The sequence below is a fragment of the Gastrolobium bilobum genome, unplaced genomic scaffold, assembly GCF_033153095.1.
Source record: "Gastrolobium bilobum isolate Gb01-03AN ecotype WA unplaced genomic scaffold, APGP_CSIRO_Gbil_v1 utg356, whole genome shotgun sequence".
Lineage (NCBI taxonomy): Eukaryota > Viridiplantae > Streptophyta > Magnoliopsida > Fabales > Fabaceae > Gastrolobium > Gastrolobium bilobum.
In genome coordinates this window covers 441,307-464,607 of record NW_026898613.1, presented here as the reverse complement: position 1 = coordinate 464,607, position 23,301 = coordinate 441,307, and the positions used below count along the sequence as shown (strand labels likewise).

Below are 23,301 nucleotides of genomic sequence, written 5' to 3'. Positions count from 1 at the left end.
AAAACTATTTGTTTATGATTGTTTATAGCCATCATAGGCATACTAAGCAGTAAAGATTCAAATCATTTTTATTAGAGATTCAAAGGAATTCGAATCTTTCCCAAACAATAAGTGGAAAATGATCAAAAATATATTTTTTACACTCATTTTTACTTTTAAAACATGTTCAAAACATGATAAAATCATGTTGAAATAAATTTTTAGACCTTACTGACTTTTTATGCATGAATTTCACAAATGAAAACCAATTTGATTTGAAAATAGTTTCATGCATGTTCTTGGCTCTTATAAAAATGATTATCATATTTAACATTTTTTATTTTCCTTTGTTAGAAAAGCGTGCCAAGATGATTTGTATAAGGGTCATGCAATATTGAACTCATACAATGCAATTTAATATATACCCTTATAAAATCAAAGTTCTAAAAGTATAATCCAATAAAAACCCTAACTTTGCTCCTTGCATTGATTCTTGGATCTTGATCTTTACTTCAACTTAAATGCTTGAGTGTTGGTTTTACAATAGTTTGATCCTTTGTTGGATTTGACCATCCTTTTTCATAGCTTGTACAATTAAGCTTTTCTTCAATGTTATTCATGATTTGTTGCATTTGATTTTTGATTTTTCTCTTCTTATTATTCCTTGCTCTTCTCTTTTTGTTATTATTTTTTTGTTATCATCAAAACAAACATTGTATCCACAATGAATGAGTGTAAAATTAATTTTATATTTTATTATTTTGCATATAATTATCTTTTTATTTTTTATTTTAGGAACAGGTTATATTTACAATATTATTTTCTTTATTATTTCTTACAAAATAACATCAAGTATAATCCGCTGGTATATTTTTTTGGTGAACAAAATAATCCCCTGATTTAATTTTGATACAACGATAACAAAAATAATTATAAAAGACAATAATAGAAAAAATGTTGTAAATATAATTTCTCTACTTATTATACTTGTTATATTTTGTACGACTATGAAATTACACTTTTCTAAGATGAATTTTTTTTTTTAGTAAAAGCTTTGAGTTAAAGGAAATCAATAATTTTAAATTTCTTTTCATAAACACCCTTTGGTGTTTATATATAATTATCTCAAAAAAAGATAACGTTGGTCGTTCACATTTGATCATTCGACGCATCAACTTTTGTTACACTATCTTCCAAGTGTTCATATACTCTGCTAGTTTTTCTCTATAAATTATTATTTTGCTTTTGTCGTTTCTTAAAAGAAAATAAACATAAAGAAAACTAAATTAATTATAATTGCACAATCTATTTAAAATTATACCTTGCATAATTTTATGAGTAATCTTTAAGGGGCTATTTGGTTCAGGAGAACTGTCAAGATCTCCAGTAATCCATGAGTGAGAATCAATGTTTGCTTCGTTTGGTTCAGGAGAATCAAAAAAATTCTCACTTTTCACAGTTGCCTAGCCATTGTCTTTCGCGTGCAAAAAAACAGGGAAGTTATTGTGCGATTTGACCAAAGTTAATGTGGTACTGTGAGAAGCATAGAGAAATGGCAAAAGTGGTGCAATTTTGTGACAAAACTACCCCGTCCAATACTCCCATCATCTGTGACAGACGCCATCACTCTTCTGCGATAGGTTCCATCTGGTAAAGTTAAACCCAAACCTTTTGAAACCTAAATTGAAGCATGACTGAAGAAACCCAGTTGGCTATGGTCGGAGGTCAGGTAATGCTATGCAAACTCGGTTTTGAATCATTTCCTGTCCAGTTGTGACATGCACTTCGATGGTTTAGTTGATGTTATGAATTAAGAAATGGTTTCCAACAAATTTCTCCTCTATCTTTTTTTGTATGTTCTTATAATTTCGACAAATGCATGGAGAAAAAAATGGTGGTTCAGATATGTAAACCCACATGTGACCCTGTATTTGGTTTAGGGTTCATCCGCGTAGCTGGTCGAAGAATACTGTTATTGAAAAGGGGCAAAGGCGACAGATAAGTTGCCCGTGTGAAGTCCGGCTGATTTGGAGCGGTACAGGGCAAGTTAGGGGAGTGGTATTGCTGTTGTTTTGCACAGTCTTGTTCAGACGTGTTATGGTAAGTCTACACACCACCGTTCGAGTCCCCTTCTATCTTTTTGTACTCGTTAATTCTTGCAAACACTATTATGGGACAACATTAGGCACACACCATTGTCGGGTTTGTTCATGGTATTGGTTGTGCATGTGATTTTCCCGTGATCCTTATTTATGAAGTTATGTACTGCTTTGTAATTATTTTCAATATGGACGAAGATGGTGAGTGACCACATTACCCGATCGTGTGATCCAAAAAAGGATTTTCAAAAGAACAGATGTATTTTTGTATTATAAAATTTGACAAACATATGTATATATTTGACTGACGGACTGATAGTGAGTCTTGTAATTCATTGAATTCATTCCAAGCAAGGTCAGAAGGTATGGTTTGAAGTCCTAAATTTAAGGCATGTAACATATGGTTCGAGATTCTGAAGTAGTGCATAATAGCTTATGCTCCTAAAATTATTTAATCATGTGTTGTACTTATAAAATTGCATTGAAAGCCTCATCCATGAATTTCTAACACTAATGCTTTTTACCCCTGTAGCAAAGATTGTTAAATGTGTATTTTTTGAGTGGGGTTAACATTATATTTCCATATTGATGTAAATATATGCAGTACCTAGCTACACTTTTGTGATCCTGAGCATGGTAGAATGAGATTGCATTAAAACAGTCGTCAGCAATGCTTTTCATGACATATATAGAGTACCAATCTGCCCACTTTGTTTATCCACTTCACGGTTTGTGTATAATTACATTTAGTTGTTATAATTCCATATCTTCTTCATCAAGTGTCAAGTATGACCACTTTGTAGATTAGTGATTTAGTATCAGGAATGCTTTGTAGATTAGTGGTTAACTGCCGGAATATTATTAATATAATTAAATTAATCAATGGTTAATCAAATATTAGTTAACGACTAACTAAAATAGAAACTTTTTTCATAACGTTTACTGAAAAAAGCATATCTTAATGTTTTGTGTCGTAACTTGATACAATAGTCAAATCTGGCCAACCTTTTTATCTCATTATAAAATAACTTTACCATGACAAACTTGTAACTTGACTCATTAATGATTAGTTTGTAAGAACTTACTAATTAGTGACTATATTATTCATATTTTAAGCGGTTAATAATAGTCACTATTCCTCATCTCTAATCGTTTACCAACCAACATCGTGTAATTATTACAGGAATAATTATTACTCATGTTTAAATGGTCAACTATAATCATTTTGCTTTCATTACCGACAATTTTAACTATTAAATAATATTTTGTTCTAATTAAAGTTTGAATCCTAATAATATTTTCTAAAATTAAAAATTAGTTCTTAATAATTTTTCATTTTAGTTTTTCAAAATTAAAAGCATACAAAACAGAAGTTTGAAAAAAAAAATGGGAAAAATATTTCTCCTTGGTCATTTTAGTTAAAATTAATAATTTTATTTTAAATAAAAATTAAAAAAATACTAACTTTCTTTCCCCGTAATATTCATTGTGCATCTTTTTATCTCATTTAAGTTTCCGTTTGCATCCTTTTATTTTTAGTATCTCTTCTCCTTATAATTAGAAGTTAAGCCAAATAAGTTTTGAGAAAAACTCTTATAATAAAAAAAATTTAGTTTATAATAAAGAAAAAAATCAAAAATCAAAAGCTCTTAGAAGGAGTTTTTTTTTTTAAACTCTTATCAGCTTTTCTTGATTTGTATGTTTTTTTGAAGGAAAATTTTTCATGTTGCATGAGAATTTAAGTTGCATGAGAATTTAATTCTCATGTTGTGATCTCTCGATTTGTGTGCAAAATTTTTCTTTTCTTTTTCTTTTTTTAATAAATATGTGACCTACCACTAATTAAGTCACAACACGAGAATTCAACGAAAAAATCAAACCCCTTTTTTGAAATGAATAAAATAGAAATAGAAAAGGAGGCTTTTCTTGAAATGTGTGATTTTAAATAACTTTTTAAGCTAAAATTTTTATCTAATCATCATACAGTTTTTAACTCTTGTTTAATTTTTTTTTTATTTGAAATGAATAAAATAGAAATAGAAAAGGAGGCTTTTCTTGAAACGTGTGATTTTAAATAATTTTTTAAGCTAAAATTTTTAACTAATCATCATACAGTTTTTAACTCTTTTTAAGTTTTTTTTTTTTTTTTAGTTTAGCTTAAAAGTAACTTCTAACTTAAAAAAAGAAAAGATTCAAACGGGCTTTAGAAAGACACAATTATATATCATTTAAAAGAATAAACAACAAACATAAAATGGGAAAGGGTTTATTGTTTCTCATTTAAAATGATAGTCCTTTTAGATGAATATAGTGTGTTTTTTTAAATTTTAAATTACAAATTTTTCTCTCTACTCTTTCTTTTCCATAGTTTGTTTCTTTATCTCTCTTGAAATGATATAAGTGTGTGTACTTTAAATAGACACACACTTCTCCCAATGGGAAAAATATTAAAAAGGTTAAATAGTCCACAGAGTAAACGACGAATGAAGGCGTCAAAGCCGTTAGATTTCTTGGAGCGAAATGAACAAAAGATGTCGTTTATTACATCACAAGGAAAGTGCCATCAGATCAAACGCTAAAAACGCGCATCATCGACGCGACACAAGCCCTGCCCTACCCTTCAATTTTCAATTGCTTCTCTTCTCACTCACTGAACCCACCGTTGCTTTGAATTTGCACATTCATTTCACGCAACTTTAGTTTTCCAGATTACGCTAACTCAACATTACTCTCTCTCTCTAATTCAACATACTCTCCGTTCATTCCTTCCTCTAACACTTTCCAGGTTCTATCTGTAAGCATTTTTATCAATATTTTCCATTCGCTGTTCATCTTTTTTTTTTTTATGATTTTATTTTCCAAATTTGTGAACTTTTTTATCCTAGATTTAAGATTTCATGATGCCCATCACTTGTAACTGGTAACTGTAAGTTTTGTGTTTTTTTTTTCTTTTTTGGTTTCATTATTATGAATTGTGATTGAATGTGAATCTGGGTCTTTGATCCTGAACTTGACTTTGGGTTTTATAATTTTTTTGAGGCAATTAGACTTATAAACTGATTTTTTTTTTTTTTTTGGTGTGTGTCAGTTGTGCCTCTTAGAAGTTGGAATAGAGATTTTGAGCTGGGCGGATGGAAGATGATAAGAGAAGAAGGAAAAACAAGAAGAAGAAGAACAAGCAAAGTAAGAATGTGGAGAATGGGGTTGGAGAACCAGACACTAGGGATCAGAATCTGGTGAATAATGGTAAGGATAAGCATACTAATCGTTCTGACACCGCGGACGAGCAAAGCATGAATGTGGATTTGAATGGGGTTGGAGAACCATTAACTAGGGATCAGAATCTGGTAAATAATGATAAGGATGAGCCTGCTCATCTTTTGGAGACCGCCACGGATGAGCAAAGCATGAATCTGGATTTGAATGGGGTTGGAGAATCATCAACTAGGGATCGGAATCTGGTAGATAATGGTAAAGATGAGCCTGCTCATTTTTCAGAGACTGCCGATGAGCAAATTATGAATGTGGATTGGAATGGAGGTGGGGAAACCCCAAACAGGGATCAGAATCTGGTGAAGAGTAGAGAGGAGGAGCATAGTCGACCATCGGAGTCTGCATATGGGCAAAGTACAAATATGGATTCGAATGGACATCTGCCAAATGGTAAAGAATGTGTAAGTTTTCCTTCAGTCAATATAGATTTCCACTGATGTTTAGAGGTTTATGCTCATGACTCAAGTGCTATACTTTAAAATTGAAACCGATAAATTTGGTTTAAACTTCTTATTTCCTAGTTCAGTTTCTGAATACTGTTTCTAGGTGTGTATGCCTTATTATACAAGCTATACATGGGCAAAACATCGTTTTGATGTCTCACCATTGTGCAAAATGGACAGTCTTGTCCTCATAAAAAATTGTGAAATTTTACACATACAATGTAATATTTTTGGTATTTCCTAGTCCCACTGATAGAAGATGATCTTACTTAACACTCTACAAAACAAAACTTTCACTTGAAAATTACCTTTACTTAAGCATTGCCAAATATAATACTCATTATTTCAATTAAATATTGTAAAATCCGTTAGTGTCAGAATTAATTCTACGCCAGTTATGCAAACAAGTTCATGGAAAACTGGATCTCATTGTTTCCCTCTGTCTCTTTCAAACATACTTGCCATCATATTTATTTGAATTTAGTGTTTGTGGACAGAGTGCACGACTTAACTAAATAAAACTACCTTTTCACAGCCTACCTCAGAAGAGGTAATTAAAAAATTGGGAAATGAAAATGATTGTAGAAAATTAGAAGTCAAACATGTTTCCGTTTTTATTTCCTATTAATTAGGATTGATTAGGATTGATTATGATTGATTAGAATTAATTGTGATTGATTAGAATTAATTGTGATTAGGATTGTGATAGGATTGATTAGTCATCGCTTAGTCATTCTTAGCGATTCTTTCTTGTATAAATACTCACTCATGTAATTTATTCAATATGAAATATAAAAAAACTTCTTTTCAATATGGTATCAGAGCGGGTTCGTTCCTACCCTAATTCAAATCTGAAATAACCATCCAAACACTTCCATCACCGTCAAACACCTCCTAAACACCGCCTTGAATCTGTCCAACACAGAAACCTAGTTTACTGACCTCCGATCAAAAAAGTGAGGTGACCATTCGACTCAGAAGGATCTGACGAGTCGACCGCCGCTGGACCCATCGCCGTCAGCCGCTGCACGCGCCGCCTTCCAGACGTTTTTTTTCCGTCGCGACTTGCACAGACCTTCTCGCCGGCTTCTCCCCTTCCTGTTCCAGAGGTCAGATCAAAAGTTTACAAAACTTGATTTTTCATCAACGGTCAACCCTTCTCTTTTTATTCATGGCTTCCTCAAAACACTCTTTTTATTACCACGAGCAACCTCCTAAGGCCACTAGTCATGTGGTCCAGCAAGGTACAACTTTCCATGTTGATAGTCAAAATCATTGGATCCTTGATTCTGGAGCCTCTGATCATATGACAGGTAATCTTGGCTTGTTTTGTTCATACACTCCATATTCTGAACCTTCTCGGGTCAAGATCGCCGATGGCAGTTTTTCCCAGATTGCAGGACACGGAACCATTAAACTTTCTGAGCTGATTACTTTGACATCAGTTCTTTATGTTCCTTCTCTGACTTGTAATCTCATTTCCATTAGCAAGCTCACCTCTGAGTTGCATTGCTTTGCTAAATTCTTTCCACATGGTTGTGTTTTTCAGGAACAGGACTCGGAGAGGATGATTGGCAGTGCTAGAGAGGATGGTGGACTTTACTACTTTGAGGAGGATGTGACTCATGAAGCTGTTTTCGTAGAAAAAAACTCTATGTTTCCTTTTGATTCATGTAATGATGTTATGCTGTGGCATCGTAGGCTAGGCCATCCAAATTTTATTTATCTTCAGAAGTTGTTGCCAAACTTATTTATTAATAAAAGTCCAAGTTTGTTTTCTTGTGATATTTGTCAACTTGCCAAGCATACTCGTGCTCATTATCCTTCTAAAGTTCACCATGACTCTTCCCCATTTTCCTTAATTCATAGCGACATATGGGGTCCAGCCCGTGTTAAAAATATTTCAGGTACTCGATGGTTCATTACCTTCATTGATGACCATTCTCGAGTTTGTTGGGTGTATCTTCTAAAGGATAAGTCTGATGCTGCATCCGTGTTTAAAAAATTTCATGCCATGGTTCAAACCCAATTCCAAGTTGCTATACAAATTCTTCGTACAGATAATGGCAAAGAGTATTTTAACTCTATTCTTGGAGAATACCTTTCCCAACATGGCATCCTTCACCAAAGCTCGTGTCCTGACACACCCCAACAAAACGGAGTTGCGGAAAGAAAAAACCGACATCTCCTTGAAGTTGCTCGTGCTCTTATGTTTACCACGAGTGTTCCTAAATATCTTTGGGGAGAGGCAGTTCTCACTGCCTCGTATCTGATAAATCGAATGCCATCTCGCATTCTGAAATTTCAGTCTCCTCTTTCTAGTCTTGTTCGTATCTTCCCTTCCTTCCGAGGTGTCTCCTCCTTACCTCTCAAGTTATTTGGTTGTGTTGTATTTGTCCATATTCCCTCCCATCAACGGTCTAAGCTTGATCCTAAGTCTCTCCAGTGTGTCTTTATTGGTTATTCTCCTACTCAACGTGGCTATAAGTGTTATTCACCCTCTCTTCGTAAGGTCTTTGTCTCTATGGATGTCACTTTTTCTGAGAATGACCCTTTCTTCCCCTCGACTTCTCTTCAGGGGGAGTCTATAGGAGTAGATGAAGATCAGTCATGGGAACCTATTAATGCCACAGTATTACCTCTACTTTTGGAAACAGGGGGAGCTACAGAATCCTCACCATCAGAAGCCTCCTCAAAATGGGGACAAGCTTATAGCAGGCGAAAGCCTCCTCAAAGTGTGAATAACCCAGAGCCTCTACACTGCCAGGATTCTGAACCATGTTCTAGTTCCAGCACCCCAATACTTGAGTGTCATGGTGAAAATGATCTACACTTGCCCATTGCTCTCAGAAAAGGTACTCGATCTTGTACTACTCATCCTATTTCTAATCATATTTCATATGGAAAGTTGTCCCCAGGGTTTCGTGCTTTCAATACTATGTTGGATAGTACAAAGATACCGAGAAATATACATGAGGCTCTCAATGATCAAAAATGGAGGGATGCTGTCTTTGAAGAAATGAATGCTTTAGAAAGAAATGGAACTTGGGAGATAGTGACCCTACCCAAAGGAAAAAAGGCAGTAGGATGCAAATGGGTGTTTACAATCAAATTCAATGCAGATAATAGCATCAACAGATACAAGGCAAGATTGGTTGCAAAGGGTTTCACTCAGACTCACGGGATAGATTATCATGAGACTTTTGCTCCGGTTGCTAAAGTCAATACCATCCGAGTTCTCTTATCTCTTGCTGCCAATCTAGATTGGCCTCTGCAACAGTTAGATGTGAAGAATGCATTCCTAAATGGTGACTTACATGAAGAAGTCTATATGGATCCTCCACCTGGTTTTGAAAAGGGAAATGGATCAGTGTGTAAACTAAAAAAGTCTCTATATGGATTGAAACAGTCTCCCAGAGAATGGTTCGACAAATTCACACAAGCAGTCAAAAGAAGAGGCTTCATTCAAGCACAGACTGATCATACTCTCTTCCACAAACACTCTAAGGATGGTAAAATTGCTATTCTTATTGTATATGTAGATGATATAATTCTTACAGGTGATGATATTGAGGAATTGAACACCTTGAAGAAATTTCTAGCAGCTCAATTTGAACTCAAAGACCTTGGCACTCTCAAATATTTCCTTGGTATGGAAGTTGCTAGGAGCAAAACAGGCATCACTCTAACACAAAAGAAATATGTTCTAGATCTTTTGTTGGAAACAGGAATGTTAGGGTGTAAACCTGCTGAGACACCTGTGGAACCTAATACCAAGTTAGGTATTGAAGATGGGAATGAGGTGGATAAAGAACAATATCAGCGATTGGTTGGTAAACTAATCTACTTATCTCATACGCGTCCTGACATTGCCTTTGCGGTGAGTATGATTAGTCAATTCATGCACTCACCCAAGGAGAAGCATCTTAGTGCAGTCTATAGGGTGCTTAGATACCTCAAGAATACTCCAGGAAGAGGATTATTCTTTAAAAAGGGGTATAAAAGGACAATTGAAATCTACACTGATGCAGATTGGGCAGGCTCATCAGTAGACAGGAGATCTACCTCAGGCTATTGCACCTATGTGTGGGGAAATCTTGTTACTTGGAGAAGCAAAAAGCAAACAGTGGTTGCAAGAAGTAGTGCTGAAGCAGAATTTCGAGCTTTAGCTCATGGAGTTTGTGAAGGAATCTTGAGAAGACTTCTTCAAGAGTTGAAGATTTCATATTCCCTACCAATAAAACTATATTGTGACAACAAGGCAGCTGTTAGCATTGCTCAAAATCCTGTGCATCATGATCGAACAAAGCACGTGGAAGTTGATCGTCACTTCATCAAAGAAAAATTAGATGATGGAAGTGTGCGTTTGATATATGTTCCAACCAAAGAGCAAACGGCAGATGTCCTTACCAAGGGCCTACACCGTCCAGCATTCGAAGACTTGATTGGCAAGTTGGGAATGATCAATATTTACCTCCCAACTTGAGGGGGAGTGTAGAAAATTAGAAGTCAAACATGTTTCCGTTTTTATTTCCTATTAATTAGGATTGATTAGGATTGATTATGATTGATTAGGATTGATTATGATTGATTAGAATTAATTGTGATTGATTAGAATTAATTGTGATTAGGATTGTGATAGGATTGATTAGTCATCGCTTAGTCATTCTTAGCGATTCTTTCTTGTATAAATACTCACTCATGTAATTTATTCAATATGAAATATAAAAAAACTTCTTTTCAATAATGATATGCTCAAACAGAATGTGGTAAGATGTTTAAAAGTTTTATTTTTTTCATATATATGCTGGCATGTTTTATAGTTTCAAATTTTTTATATGTGTAGCCTATCTTTCCACAGGGCATATCAGAAGAGACAATTAAGAATTTGCAAGGAGAAAATGCTATGCTCATTCAGAAAGAGGTAATATTTTACCTGATAAATTTCTGTCCTTTGTTTTAGAACCTATGTTTCAATGTTTTTATAACTTGTACAGCATATCACTCCGCAGACATTATCAGAAGAGACAATAAGGAAATTAAAAGAAGAGAAAGATATACACATACAGAAAGAGGTAATATTTTTATCTGAGAAATATCTGTCCTTTGTTTTATTATGTTTCAATGTTTTTATAATATGTATTATGTATCACTCCACAGGCCATATCAGAAGAGGCAATCAGGAAATTAAAAGAAGAAAATGATATACACATTCAGAAAGAGGTAATATTTTTATCTGAAATATCTGTCCTTTGTTTTATGGTATTTTAATGTTCTTATAATATGTACTATGTATCACTCCACAGGCCATATCAGAAGAGAAAATCCAGAAATTAAAAGAAGAAAATGATATGCACATTCAGAAAGAGGTAATATTTTATCTGAGAAATATCTATCCTTTGTTTTAGCAATTATGTTTCAATGTTATTATAACATGTAAAGCGCATCATTCCACAGGCTGTATCGGAAGAGACAATCAGAAAATTGAAAGAAGAAAATGACATGCATATACAAAAAGAGGTAGTATATATTTTTTTATCTATAAGTGACATTTGTTCTTTTTTCTATTGTTTATATCTTGCAATTTTCTTTTGACACGTATAGTCTATCTTTCCACAGGTTTCATCAGAAGAGACTATCAGAAAATTGAAAGAAGAACATGATAAGCATTTTCAGAAGGAGGTAATGTTTTATCTAGAAATATATGTCCTTTGTTTGAGCACTTATGTTTCTCTGTATTTATGACATGTACACCCTATCATTCCACAGGCCATATCCAAAGATACAAATAGAAAATTGAAAGAAGAAAATGATATTGTCATGCAGAAAGAGGTAATATATTTTAAATTTTATCTGTGTGATATCTGTTCTTTGTTTTAATCTTTATCTCGCAATTGTCTCTTTACACACATATCATATTTTCAAACAGGCGATATCAGAAGAGAAAATAAGAAAATTGAAAGAAGAAAATGAAGTGTACATTCAGAAAGAGGTAATTTTACTTTAAACCTTATCTTTGAGATTTATGTCATATATTTAAGTGCTTATATTACAAGTGTTCTTTAGTATGAACGCATATAACCTATCTACAGGCTATGTCAGAGGAGACAATTAGAAAATTGAACGAAGAAAATCATAAACACATTCAGAAAGAGGTAATATATTGTAAGTTTTAGCAGATTATTTGTTTAACTGGTTATATTGCAGCTGTATATTTACTTTATCAACAGGAAATCTAGAAAGAAATTCTAGAAAAATAACTAAAAGTAAGCATGACTCCTAATATCACCTCTTATTATTATCTTTTCATCTCTACAATTTGTTTTGCCTTTCTTTTACAGGTTTCCTTGGAAGAGATCATCAATAAATTGCGAACTGAAAATGAATTGCAGACTCAAAAACATGTAATTGAATTTGAATTTAACAGTTTTGATGAATGTGTGAATGGTGCTTATGTATTATTTGAATTATATTATTCTTATATATTTTTAGCTACTGACTGGTATATTTAACTTGATTATCTGCAGAGTGGTCTGGAAATGAGAATAGCACAATTGCAGGGTGAGAATAATTCCTTGCTTCAAAAAGAGGTAAGTGACTTAATATTTTTTTCCTTTTAAATGATTTAGGAGCATTCAGTTTGATAAATTATTTATCATGTTATTCAATATTTAATAGTATATCATATATAGGCTGGATTGGTGGAAAAAACCAATCAGTTGCTGAATGAAAAGGAAGTCTTGAGCCTGAAAGTGGTAAGAATTGCTAATCAACTTTGTCAATTCACATTCACTGTTTATTCAACCTTGGCTGGACCCCCTTCCCCTCTTTCATGGTGTGTGATATTTTGAGCTTTTTTTTCTAATGAAAGTTGGGTTAAAATTCTTGATCCAATATACATTGTTCCACAGGAGAGTTTAGAGCAAAAAATGAATCTCCTGGAGAATGATTTGAGTTCTTTTATTGAGAAAGAGGTAATAACTTGTCTATTCTCTCGTGTTATTTCATTGAATATCTTGTTGGCTTAATAAGCAACCTTAGCTTTCATATAATAGATTAGCTGTTACCAGCGCCCAATTTGGACCAGGTAAAATAAAATAAAATTTAAGCAGGTAATTGAATTTGAATTGAACAATTTTGATGGATATGGCTTTATGTATTATTTAAATTATATTATCATATATTTTTAGCGGTGTATTTAACTGGATTATCTGCAGACTGGTGTGAAAACGAGAATTGCACAATTGCAGGGTGAGAATAATTCCTTGCTTCAAAAAGAGGTAAGTGACTTAATTTTTTTTCTTTCAAAATATTTAGGAGCATCGTGTTTGAGATATTATATACCAAGAATTAAAATATTTAATATTTAATAGCATACCACATGCAGGCTGGATTGGTGGAAAAAACCAGTCAGTTGCTGAATGAAAAGGCAATTTTGGACCTGAAAGTGGTAAGAATTACTTATCAATTTTGTCATTTCCTACCTTCACTGTTTCTTCAACCTTGGCTGGACTCCCTCCCCTCTTTCATGGTGTTAATATTTTGAGTTTTTTTTACTAATGAAACTTGGGTTGAAATTCTAAATCCAATATACATTGTTCCACAGGAGAGTTTAGAGCGAAAAATAAATCTCCTGGAGTGTGATTTGAGTTCTTTTATTGAGAAAGAGGTAACTTGTCTATTCTCTCGTGTCATTTCATTGAATATCTTGTTTGCTTAATTACCAACCTAAGCTTTCATATAGTAGATTAGCTGTTGCTAGCTCTCAATTTGATCAGGTAAAATAAAATTAAACAGGTAATTGACTTTGATTTGAACAATTTTAATGAATGTGTGGATGGCTCTTATGTACTATTTAAATTATATTTTTAGCTTCTGACTTGTATATTTAATTGGATTATCTGCAGACTGGTCTGGAAACGAGAATTGCACAATTGCAGAGTGAGAATAATTCCTTACTTCAAAAAGAGGTGAGTGACTTAATTTTTTTTTTCTTTCAAAATATTTAGCTGCATTGTGTTTGAGAAATTATTTATCAAGAATCAAGATATTTAAAATTTAATAGTATATCACGTGCAGGCTGGATTGGTGGAAAAAACCGATCAGTTGTTGAACGAAAAGGAAGTTTTAAGCCTGAAAGGGGTAAGATTACTTCATCAACTTTGTCATTGCCTACATTCACAGTTTATTTAACCTTAGCTGGCTCTCTCAACACCCCCCCCCCCCCCTCCCCCCTCCCCGAGTGCAATATTTTGAGTTTTTTTTTTTTTTTTTTTTTTAATGAAATTCTAAATCAAATGTACATTGTTGCACAGGAGAGTTTAGAGCAAAAAATAAATCTCCTGGAAAGTGATTTGAGTTCCTTTATGGAGAAAGAGGTAATGACTTGTCTATTCTTTCCAGTGTTATTGCATTGAATTTATTGTTTGCTGAATTAACAGCCTTGACTTTCATATAATAGATTAGCTATTGGCATAACTTTCATATAATAGATTAGCTATTGTCAGCACCCAATTTTGACCAGGTAAAAAAATAAAAATAAAATTAGAAAGTATAAAAGTATAATAAAGTATAAAAATCTATTTGAAAAAATAAATTAAAAATAAAATTCTACCCCAATTTTCAAAATAAATCCCTAGGGCCAAACCAATTCTTTGTCATAGTTGGAAATTTCTGATAGCATGAGTGTCCAGTTTAAGTTTTAAGACTAAAGGTACCTTTCTGTTTGATGGTAATTGGGAAAAAAAGATTGATTGATTTAGGAAATATAGGTGGTTTTGAAATGAAAAAAACCAAAATAAAAAGGGGAGGTTTTTTGCAAACAAGATATTAGTTTGGAGAGAAACAGAAGGGAAAACGTAGATAGAAGGGTGCAGAGTAGTTGAGGTATCTTGGTAGAAGTTTATGTTTATCCCATTTTTTGGACTCCAGGTTAGTTTTGTTCTGTTTTTCTTTTTTTTTCCCCTTCAGTATTCTCTGTTGGCTCTGGGGGGCAAGCCATGGAGCATTAATAGTAAGGTTGTTTTTTTGTGATTGGAAGGTTATAGGTTCGAGTTTAGGAAACAGCCTCTTTGCAGGAATGCAAAGGTAAGACTGCATAAATTCAACCGCCACCCTACCCTCAATCGAGCCCTTGTGCAATGGTATTTGCCCTTCTCTCTTAGCTCTACTGCACACCATGCCGTCACATGAGCCCCTCTTGTTGCTACAATCCCCATGGTTGCATGAGCCTCTCCTCTGCTGCCGTAGCCTGCACGTTTTATGGGTTTAGAACAGAAATTATGTTTGCCTCTGACCTTTATACAAGGGCATAGTGGTTCAGTAGATAGTTCCATGTGAATGGCAACGAATAAGCAGAAGGCAACAATATTGCAGACTCATGACATGATCAGGATTTAGTACTTAGTTGGACAATTAATAATGAACTTGAGGAGTGCTTTAGCAAATGCAAGAACATTTTACATGCAAGCCAAAAGGGGTTAGAAGGAAAAATTAGGACTGCATGACTGGATTGATCTGAAATCTGAAGATGTGCCTGCGAACTGTTAATTCATATTTCATTTTTCCCCCTTTATTGTTATTCCAAGATTGAAAGCAACAAGTTTTCATCATCATAGTTTATTGATTGATTGTGGCTTGAATCAGTAGATTTGTGCTAAATGCCTGGCTTTATTTCTTGTGAATTTGTCCCTTAGCAGAAGCATAACATGTTTTTTATTTACAGAACTCAACTAAAGAAATTATTTCAAATCTGAATGGAAACGTCAGCATGCTACAAGTGCAGGTATGTACCTCATGTATATACATGCATATTTTATGTTGAAAAACCTACGAAAGTATTAGAGATTAATTTTTTTTTAAGGTATCATTATCCTTAATTTCCATCTTTAGGAGTTATAAACTTGTAACTACTTGAAACATTATCTTGTACGTTCAGCTTTGGAATCAGTTTAGTATAACTACAGAATAGGGCTGCCATTGTAAGCGAGCCTTCTGATTCATTAAAAACTTGTTCAATCATGAATTTTGAAGACTTCAATCCAAGTGGATATGTGAAATAAAAAAAAATTTATGCAGTTCTTTATTTGGGTAATAATACTTGTATCTCTAGCATCAAGTTCGTGTTGTTTTTCTTACACTTTGAGGCTATTAAGAGTGGCCTGAATTCAGCTGTTCTCCAAAATTTTCCTAGTTCTAATGCGAACATATCTGGTGTGGCAATAAGATATTGCATCTCTGTTTTTTCTTTTGGCTGTGCCGAGTAATTTTATCTCGCAAGTTTGTATCTATTGGTAATACTATGGTTTTCCTTTGCTGGCAAAAGAGCAGATTCTCTGCATGCAGACGAAACTACCAATATAATTATTTTCTCAACTTTTCTTGCTTAGACATTCTGCCTAATTTTCTGTAACAATTCAGGTTGTGTTTTTACTTGTTATGGTACTGAATACTGATCCATTATTTTATTTTTTTAGAATTGTGTTGTTTTGGCAATCCTTCTGACATAAATGCTGTTCCCTGTAATCAAGTCTTTCTTTAACTCCCATCTGTTATAAATATTGGCTTGATGGATCACCCTCACATGTTGTTATTGGTCATGTCCATATTTCATACCAAACCTGTGTTAATTCTGATATGGAAATTAAAAACAAAGTTTGGCAGGTGGCAGAGTTGGAAGATTCCAGGAATAATCTTTTGCTAGAAAACCAGCTATTGAGGGAAAATGTGTCAGGTCTTCAGTCAACAATCCAAAATCTTGAAAACAGTAGCACGTCTTGCTCACTGGATGCATCTGCTAAGGTTTAATTTTGCTATCCCATGTGTTAAAATCTACAGTACACATTCATCCTTAGGAAAATTAAGTTTTCCTGACTTTTGTACTTTTGAAAGGAGAGGATCGTTGATAGTTATATATGACTACGTGAAAAATGATCTTCTAATGTGTTATATTTGATGATAGTCAAATTTGAAGTGGTGGACTTCACAGTTTAGTAGTCCTTGACTGTTACTAGTTACATTTTAGTTCTGTGGCTTATCATAATTTCTGAAAATGATGATGGAGTATAAAATACGTGTTATAAACCACTCAAGTAGGTGAATATGTGACCTCGAATAGGAAGGAGGCAGAAGAAACTTTACTCTTTGCCTACGTATGTTGCCTCTGACCATGTTTTGGTTTATGTTGGATAGGATCGTGCTTCTGAAAATGAGGACTTGAAGTCTCAAATTGAAGCGGCCTGTATGTTGGTGGAGAAATTGGTGGCAGAAAATGCGGAACTTGTTGGGAAGGTAATGTGCTGGGTTCTTTATGGCTTTGTAAAAGAATACCACGAATTGCTGATGACATACTAAAACATTTGATATCTTGTATTAGTAGATTTAGATTGGTTGGGTAAGATTATGTTGATAGTGTTATGCATGCTTAATTCATTTTAATCCTCAGGTCAACGAGTTATATGTTGAGCTGGATCAGCGAAGTGCAGAAGTTGGACTTCCTGGAGTCGCTGGGCCTGATGGGATGGTGGAATTTACTAAACCTGAATCTGCTGAAATTACGGCTATATCAGCCCAGGAGTTGGATTCGTTGGAAGAGACTTCAGTGAAGGATAATGGTGAGTCTAGTGATGCTGAGCATGCTGTTGGGGTAATTTCAAACTTGTCATTGGTATCTGATGATGCTGGAGAAATTGTGCAAATTCCATTGGATGATAATGAAGCAGGAGATCCTGAGTTGCAAGAAGCCAAGAATGTGGAAAATGATGGTGTGCCAATAACAGATGCTCCCCTTATTGGTGCTCCTTTTCGCCTGATATCATTTGTTGCTAAGTATGTTAGTGGTGCTGACTTGGTTAACCAAAGCTCTTCAAACACCAGTCGTTGACTTTCTAATACTGAGTGAAATAGAGTTGTCCTTTTTTTTTTCTTTTTTTGTGGGGGTACAGTAACCTCATATTAGGCAGAATACCAATAGGTTGGCCTGAATTGGGCCATTTTAATGTCAATTCTTTTGAACATTTGGAAATATTGTACCGGGGAAGAGTACAGTGTTGTATTGTGTATTCATACCTCACATTGCTTTCATAGTCAGAAATTATAGCTTTAAACGATGGCATAATGAATAAGAATCTAGTAATTTATGACTAGTTTGTGCTGTGGTCGTATGAGGGAGCGTGTTGAGATATATAAAATCATTAATGTAATCTTATCCAATAACTTAAGCTTTTGAGTTGAATTGATTTTTTACAGTGCCGCCTCAAGTCTTATGATGATTAGGCTTTCTGATAAATTGCAAAATTTGGCCACTTTTATATTGGTATACCAAGTGCCAACAAAAAATCACTGGTCTTTTCTCCATGTTTACTAAGGGTAGTAAGATATTTTTCTTAAAATAAATTGTTATAATTATTTATTGAATCCCTGCTCATTGGAATAACTTGCAAGTCATAATATGATGCTAATTCACTGAATCAGATATATCAATATTTTTATGTTGACCGAAATTTAATCTATTCCTTTAGTATGGTATTAGACGTCTGGTTAAAGCAACCATGAGAAGGTGAATAAAAAAAATGCAAGATGCTTAAACATACAAGTGTTTTTCTTTTGATGCTAAGATCTCAAATGAATATTGACTAGGTACATATCAAACTAGGCAATGGATTATATTGTTCGTGCAGATTGTTATTTGGAAAATACTTATGCATCTTCATCTGTTGAGTAGCCAGCCATTCAATTATATGGAGTGAAAGCATGGAGCCCCTTGAACTTGTTATCTGAGAATTATGTCTGGTTCTCAGAAATGGATGCTCTGATTTCTTCAATTATCCTAACAACTTCCTCCATCGAAGGTCTGGTGTCAGGCATCAGTGCCACACATGCCATTGCCAGTTGCAGCATCTGCACCAGTTCTTCTTCAATGTTTGGATATCTCATTAGCTCAAGATCAAACACTTCAGCAGTCCATTCCTCTCTTACAACAGATTGCACCCACTTTGGAAGATCAAACACATCATCATGATGCCCTGAAAACTTAACTGGTGCTTTGCCAGTCAGCATCTCAAGAAGGAGGACACCAAAACTATACACATCAGATTTTTGGGTGAATTTTCGGGTTTCGATAACCTCAGGTGCTCGGTATCCTTGACTTCTGGAGGAGACAGAGAAACTTGTTAGAGGAGTTAAGCCAAAATCTGATATGCAGCCTTGAAGATCTTTTGAGAGAAGCACATTAGATGATTTTATATTGCCATGGACTAATTTCCTTCCATTAGCTGAGTGGATATGAGCAATGCCCCTAGCAGCTCCCACCATGATCTTCAATCTGGAATCCCAATCCAGTGGAGTTCGTCCAGTTTCCCTTGTTCCTGTCATCATATTTCACATGAGATATGAAGAAAATGTGAAAATTAGCAATGCATTCAACCATCTCTAAGCATACATAAAAAATATTGACAAGCACCTCCAATGTAACAATATACACTCACACACACTGAAGATAAAGACCAACATTTTGTATATTGGTCTTTTAATGTGCACAACAATATTTAGGTTTGTTCTAATACTGACATAAAGCATACAACATCATTGTGTTGATAGTAATATTGACACCATATATTGGTTTATCTTCTTCTGACATCTATAATAAGAAGAGAAAACTATATGGCATTGCCAGCCTTGAACATTTTGTGTAACCCAAGAGAAGTTCAAAATGATAAGTAATTACCGTGCAATAACTTGGAAAAGCTTTCAGATGTTAAGTAATCGTAAACCATTAGTTTTTCATCCTTGGAATAGTAGTAAGCACGAAGGGGAATAACATTTGGGTGCTGATCAAGCCTTTGGACAATCTCCAATTGCTGTTCAAATTCTTTTTTCCCCACTGCCACTTCTTTTAACCTCTTCACTACAACTGTTGTCCCCTCCTCCAAGATGGCTTTATATGTTGTTCCACAACTTCCCTTCCCAAGCACTTCAGCTGAAGCTCTTAGTAAATCCTCAAGATCAAAATTATAAGAACAACCTCCAAAAAATACTAGCTTGTTTCTCTCAGGTTCTTGCACACCACTCCCAAAGTCCTCCCTAAGCTTCTCACCCTTGTCTTTAGGTGCTGCATTTTGTTCCCCTTCCTTTTTCTTGAAACAGCAGAACACTACTATAATAACTGCAAGAAATAGCAGTGCAAAACCCCCCAAAGAAATTGCAATTTTTGCACCTTTACTCAGCTTCTTGCTTGAGAGATCACTTTGTTTTGGGGAGACAATTGGTGGGGACAAAGTAGGAGTAGGGGATACTGAAGAACATTGTTTCAAAGGTGCTCCACATAACATTAAATTCCCTTTAAATGAAGAGGCAGGAAACTTATGGAACCCTGAAGGAATTGAACCATTTAAGTAGTTGAAACTCAAATCCAAATTCTTAAGGTTAGGAAGGTTAACATCAGGAATAGGTCCTCTCAGAGAGTTATTTTGGAGGTTCAGTCCTTTTAGGTATGTCAAGTTTTGGATAAAGGCTGGAATATGTCCTGAGAAAGAGTTATAGGACAAATCAAGATACATAAGCTGGGGTGGCAGTGAGTCAGGAATATCACCTGAGAAGTTGTTATGTTGTAGATATATAAAGCGTAGAGAAGGAATGGAAAATATGTCACTTGGAATGCTACCACTCAAGGTGTTGGACCTAAGACTGAGACTAATGAGGCCATTTAGCTTACCAAGTGTATTGGCTGGGAGAGAACCACGCAATCCAACACCTGGTAACCTCACAGAAAGCACATGGGAGCCATTAGAACTGCAAGTAACTCCAACCCAAGAAGTGCATAATGAAGTACTAGAGTTCCAATTGACTTTTTGACCATGATGAACTGCAGCAGCAAAGTCAAGGAGGGCTTGTTTTTGTGAATGTAGATCAGCTATAGTTTGAGGAAACTCAAGCAGGAGTAGGAAAATTGGTATTGTGACAAAGTAGGACTGTAGCATCATCAAGTTTTGTTGTTCAGACTATGAATCAATGTGCCTGAGATTAGAGGCTGTGACTGGTTGTCTTGTTTCCCTAGCAATGAAGATTCCAAAATATTACACACTGATCCAACTGAACAACTTTAACCATTAACCAAACATGCAATGCAACAAAACAGTAAAATTTTCCTTTCTCAGTTAAGCTGTACTAAAATTTGTGTCTCATCTTTGAAAGTGAAGACATGAACATTCATTGGCCAAAATCAATTGCAGAAGCAGTTTAGTTGTGTTTTTCATAATATGAAACTAGTAGCACACTTAGTTATATGTAACATATTAATTTGTTCTATATGTGTAAAGAAAATGAACTCACTAAAAATGAAGATTGAAAAAAAAGAAAGAGAAGAAAATAAAATGCAGATAATTGAGAGATGAAAACCTTGAAAAAAAGGAGAGAGGGAAGGCAAGTTGGAAGTGGAAGAAGCAAAGGGAGGTTGAGCACTGTAAGTGATGGAAATGAATTTTGAGAAAGAAAAGGTTTTTGTTAAAGCCATGTTTGGTTTGCTTATTTGGCAACAGCCAAGGACAAGCTTTAACGGCATAGCTTCAGGAACACGCCAAACAACTCATACACACAAAACCAGAGACATTGAAAAAGTGAGGCTTATTAAAAGCACTATACAGTACTATACTATCATACTATGCTACAATATGCATAGATAATTTTAGAAAAAAACTATTCTCATGCTACATGAGATATATTTTTCCTTCTACATACTCTTTGATAAATGTACCACTTTTTTTTTTTTTTTTTCAGGTAATGGATCCCATAAGTTTATCTCTGTGACATGAGATAACCTATCTACTTTAACATGAGATTAATAAAATCCTACTTTACTTTTGGTTTTCTTGTTTATGATTTGGTAGATTCAACGTTTAAGTAAGCTTATTACTCAGCTTCAACTTGAAGCCTTCTTGTTAGTCCAATTAACATTAAATAATTCTATAAAAATTTGTACTACAGAATGATTTATATGTTAAAGTAATAATGTTTCAGTTGTTGATTTACTTAATACACTCAATTTTATATACCATGTCTATACAAGAATCACTCTAGTGTTAAATCATTCGTTTCTTAATACTTTATGATAAAATAAAATAAAATTAAGGATTAAATAATTTCTTTTGAACAGTAGAAAATCTTGATCCCCATGTTAACTAAGATGTAAGAGAAATTTTTTAAAGGTTGTGAAAAATGAATTAGATCTCAAATTGAAAAAAAGAAAAGAAAAATTATTTGAACTATTGAATAAGACTTATATTAATTTCACTTGCAGATCTCGATGGAAGTAAGGTATGGGTTTCCTTCCTGTTTCCCATATTCCTATGAATTGATCACTACCTCAGTTACAGTTAAAAATTTTAATTTCCCTGATTTTCTTGGGCTTAGTTCTTGTTCTGGATCACGCATAGAGAAGTTCTCGAATCACTATTATAATCTATTTTTTTGCCAATTTATCATAAGTTATAACAGGACCATTTATTAAAAAAAAATGAAAAAAGTTTTTTTTTGCTATTGTTGTTAGATCACATTTGTTATTATTTTATAGAGTTCATTTTTTTCTGCGGTTACTGCATATAAGTTATCTGCAATAAGTCCAATACGATATCATTTTGAGACAGAAATCATAGTGTATTTATAATTTTATTTTATTTCAGGGTTATTATAGTCTTTATAATTATAATTTTTTTAATATTTCAATCTCAAAACGATGTTGTTTTGAGAGTAAATGCAAATAACTTATCTGCAGTAACTGCAAAAATATTTTATTTTATATCTAAAACCATGTGTTACGAAAGGAGCACCAATGATTCAATTCAGTTCATCTTGATCATGAAATGCGTGAAAAAAAAAAGTTTTAAACAAACATAAAAAAGGTACCTCAAACAATTAAGGAATACTATTTACACTTTTTTTTCCTTCTATTCAAAGGTTGCAAAGCTGTTAAATGTGATTAAATTTGAATAATGATGCTACTTATCTTAGGGTGAATTATATAAAGGGTGCCACAACAGTTTCAACACTATTTGAGACTTATAATTGTACATTACTTCTGCCTTCTGTTCTGACTTCAAATAGGATTGATTGCCTTCTTGAAGTGTGGATGGCCTTTTGTCCCTCCCTAGAATCAAAGGACCACAACAACTAAAGTCTACCATGTGTTTCAAATTTTTGTAGGTCCAATCCCCATATCCGTTAGAAAGGAAGCTTTACCCTTGTGTTACTAGATTTTAGAATTCATTTTAAGGTACACTCAAACAAGTAGTGAAATTGTTGTCAAACACTGATGGCACAAATTTAACGGTCTTTAGACATAATTTTTGGGTAAGAATAAGATTTCTTATACTTAAGTCATTGATTTAGATACATCTGACTGTTATATTTATTTTTATTTGAGTGTCCTTGTATATTCTTTGAGAATGAAATACAAGCAAGGTGTGGGGGTGTTTTCTGATAGGGACAATTATTATAATTATCTAATTTTATGATTA

At 34.0% G+C, this 23,301-nt stretch overlaps 2 protein-coding genes across 2 annotated transcripts; one reads left to right on the top strand and one right to left on the bottom strand.

Moving 5' to 3' along the window:
* The first annotated feature begins 4,707 nt into the window (after positions 1-4,707).
* On the top strand, positions 4,708-17,880 carry LOC133317642 (COP1-interactive protein 1). The gene is made up of 25 exons (XM_061519502.1): positions 4,708-4,872; positions 5,167-5,752; positions 10,656-10,718; positions 10,792-10,869; positions 10,955-11,017; positions 11,101-11,163; positions 11,252-11,314; positions 11,414-11,476; positions 11,564-11,626; positions 11,724-11,786; positions 11,887-11,949; positions 12,136-12,198; positions 12,322-12,384; positions 12,487-12,549; positions 12,706-12,768; positions 13,012-13,074; positions 13,182-13,244; positions 13,401-13,463; positions 13,702-13,764; positions 13,874-13,936; positions 14,110-14,172; positions 15,519-15,578; positions 16,457-16,594; positions 16,985-17,083; positions 17,238-17,880. The coding sequence occupies exons 2-25, from the start codon at positions 5,210-5,212 to the stop codon at positions 17,673-17,675; spliced, it is 2,490 nt and encodes an 829-aa protein (XP_061375486.1). The 5' UTR covers positions 4,708-4,872; positions 5,167-5,209; the 3' UTR covers positions 17,676-17,880.
* Positions 17,881-18,574: 694 nt separating this feature from the next.
* LOC133317653 (probable inactive receptor kinase At5g58300) lies at positions 18,575-20,769 on the bottom strand. The gene is made up of 2 exons (XM_061519514.1): positions 19,518-20,769; positions 18,575-19,158 (listed from the first exon to the last, which is right to left on the bottom strand). The coding sequence occupies exons 1-2, from the start codon at positions 20,767-20,769 to the stop codon at positions 18,575-18,577; spliced, it is 1,836 nt and encodes a 611-aa protein (XP_061375498.1).
* Positions 20,770-23,301: the final 2,532 nt, after the last annotated feature.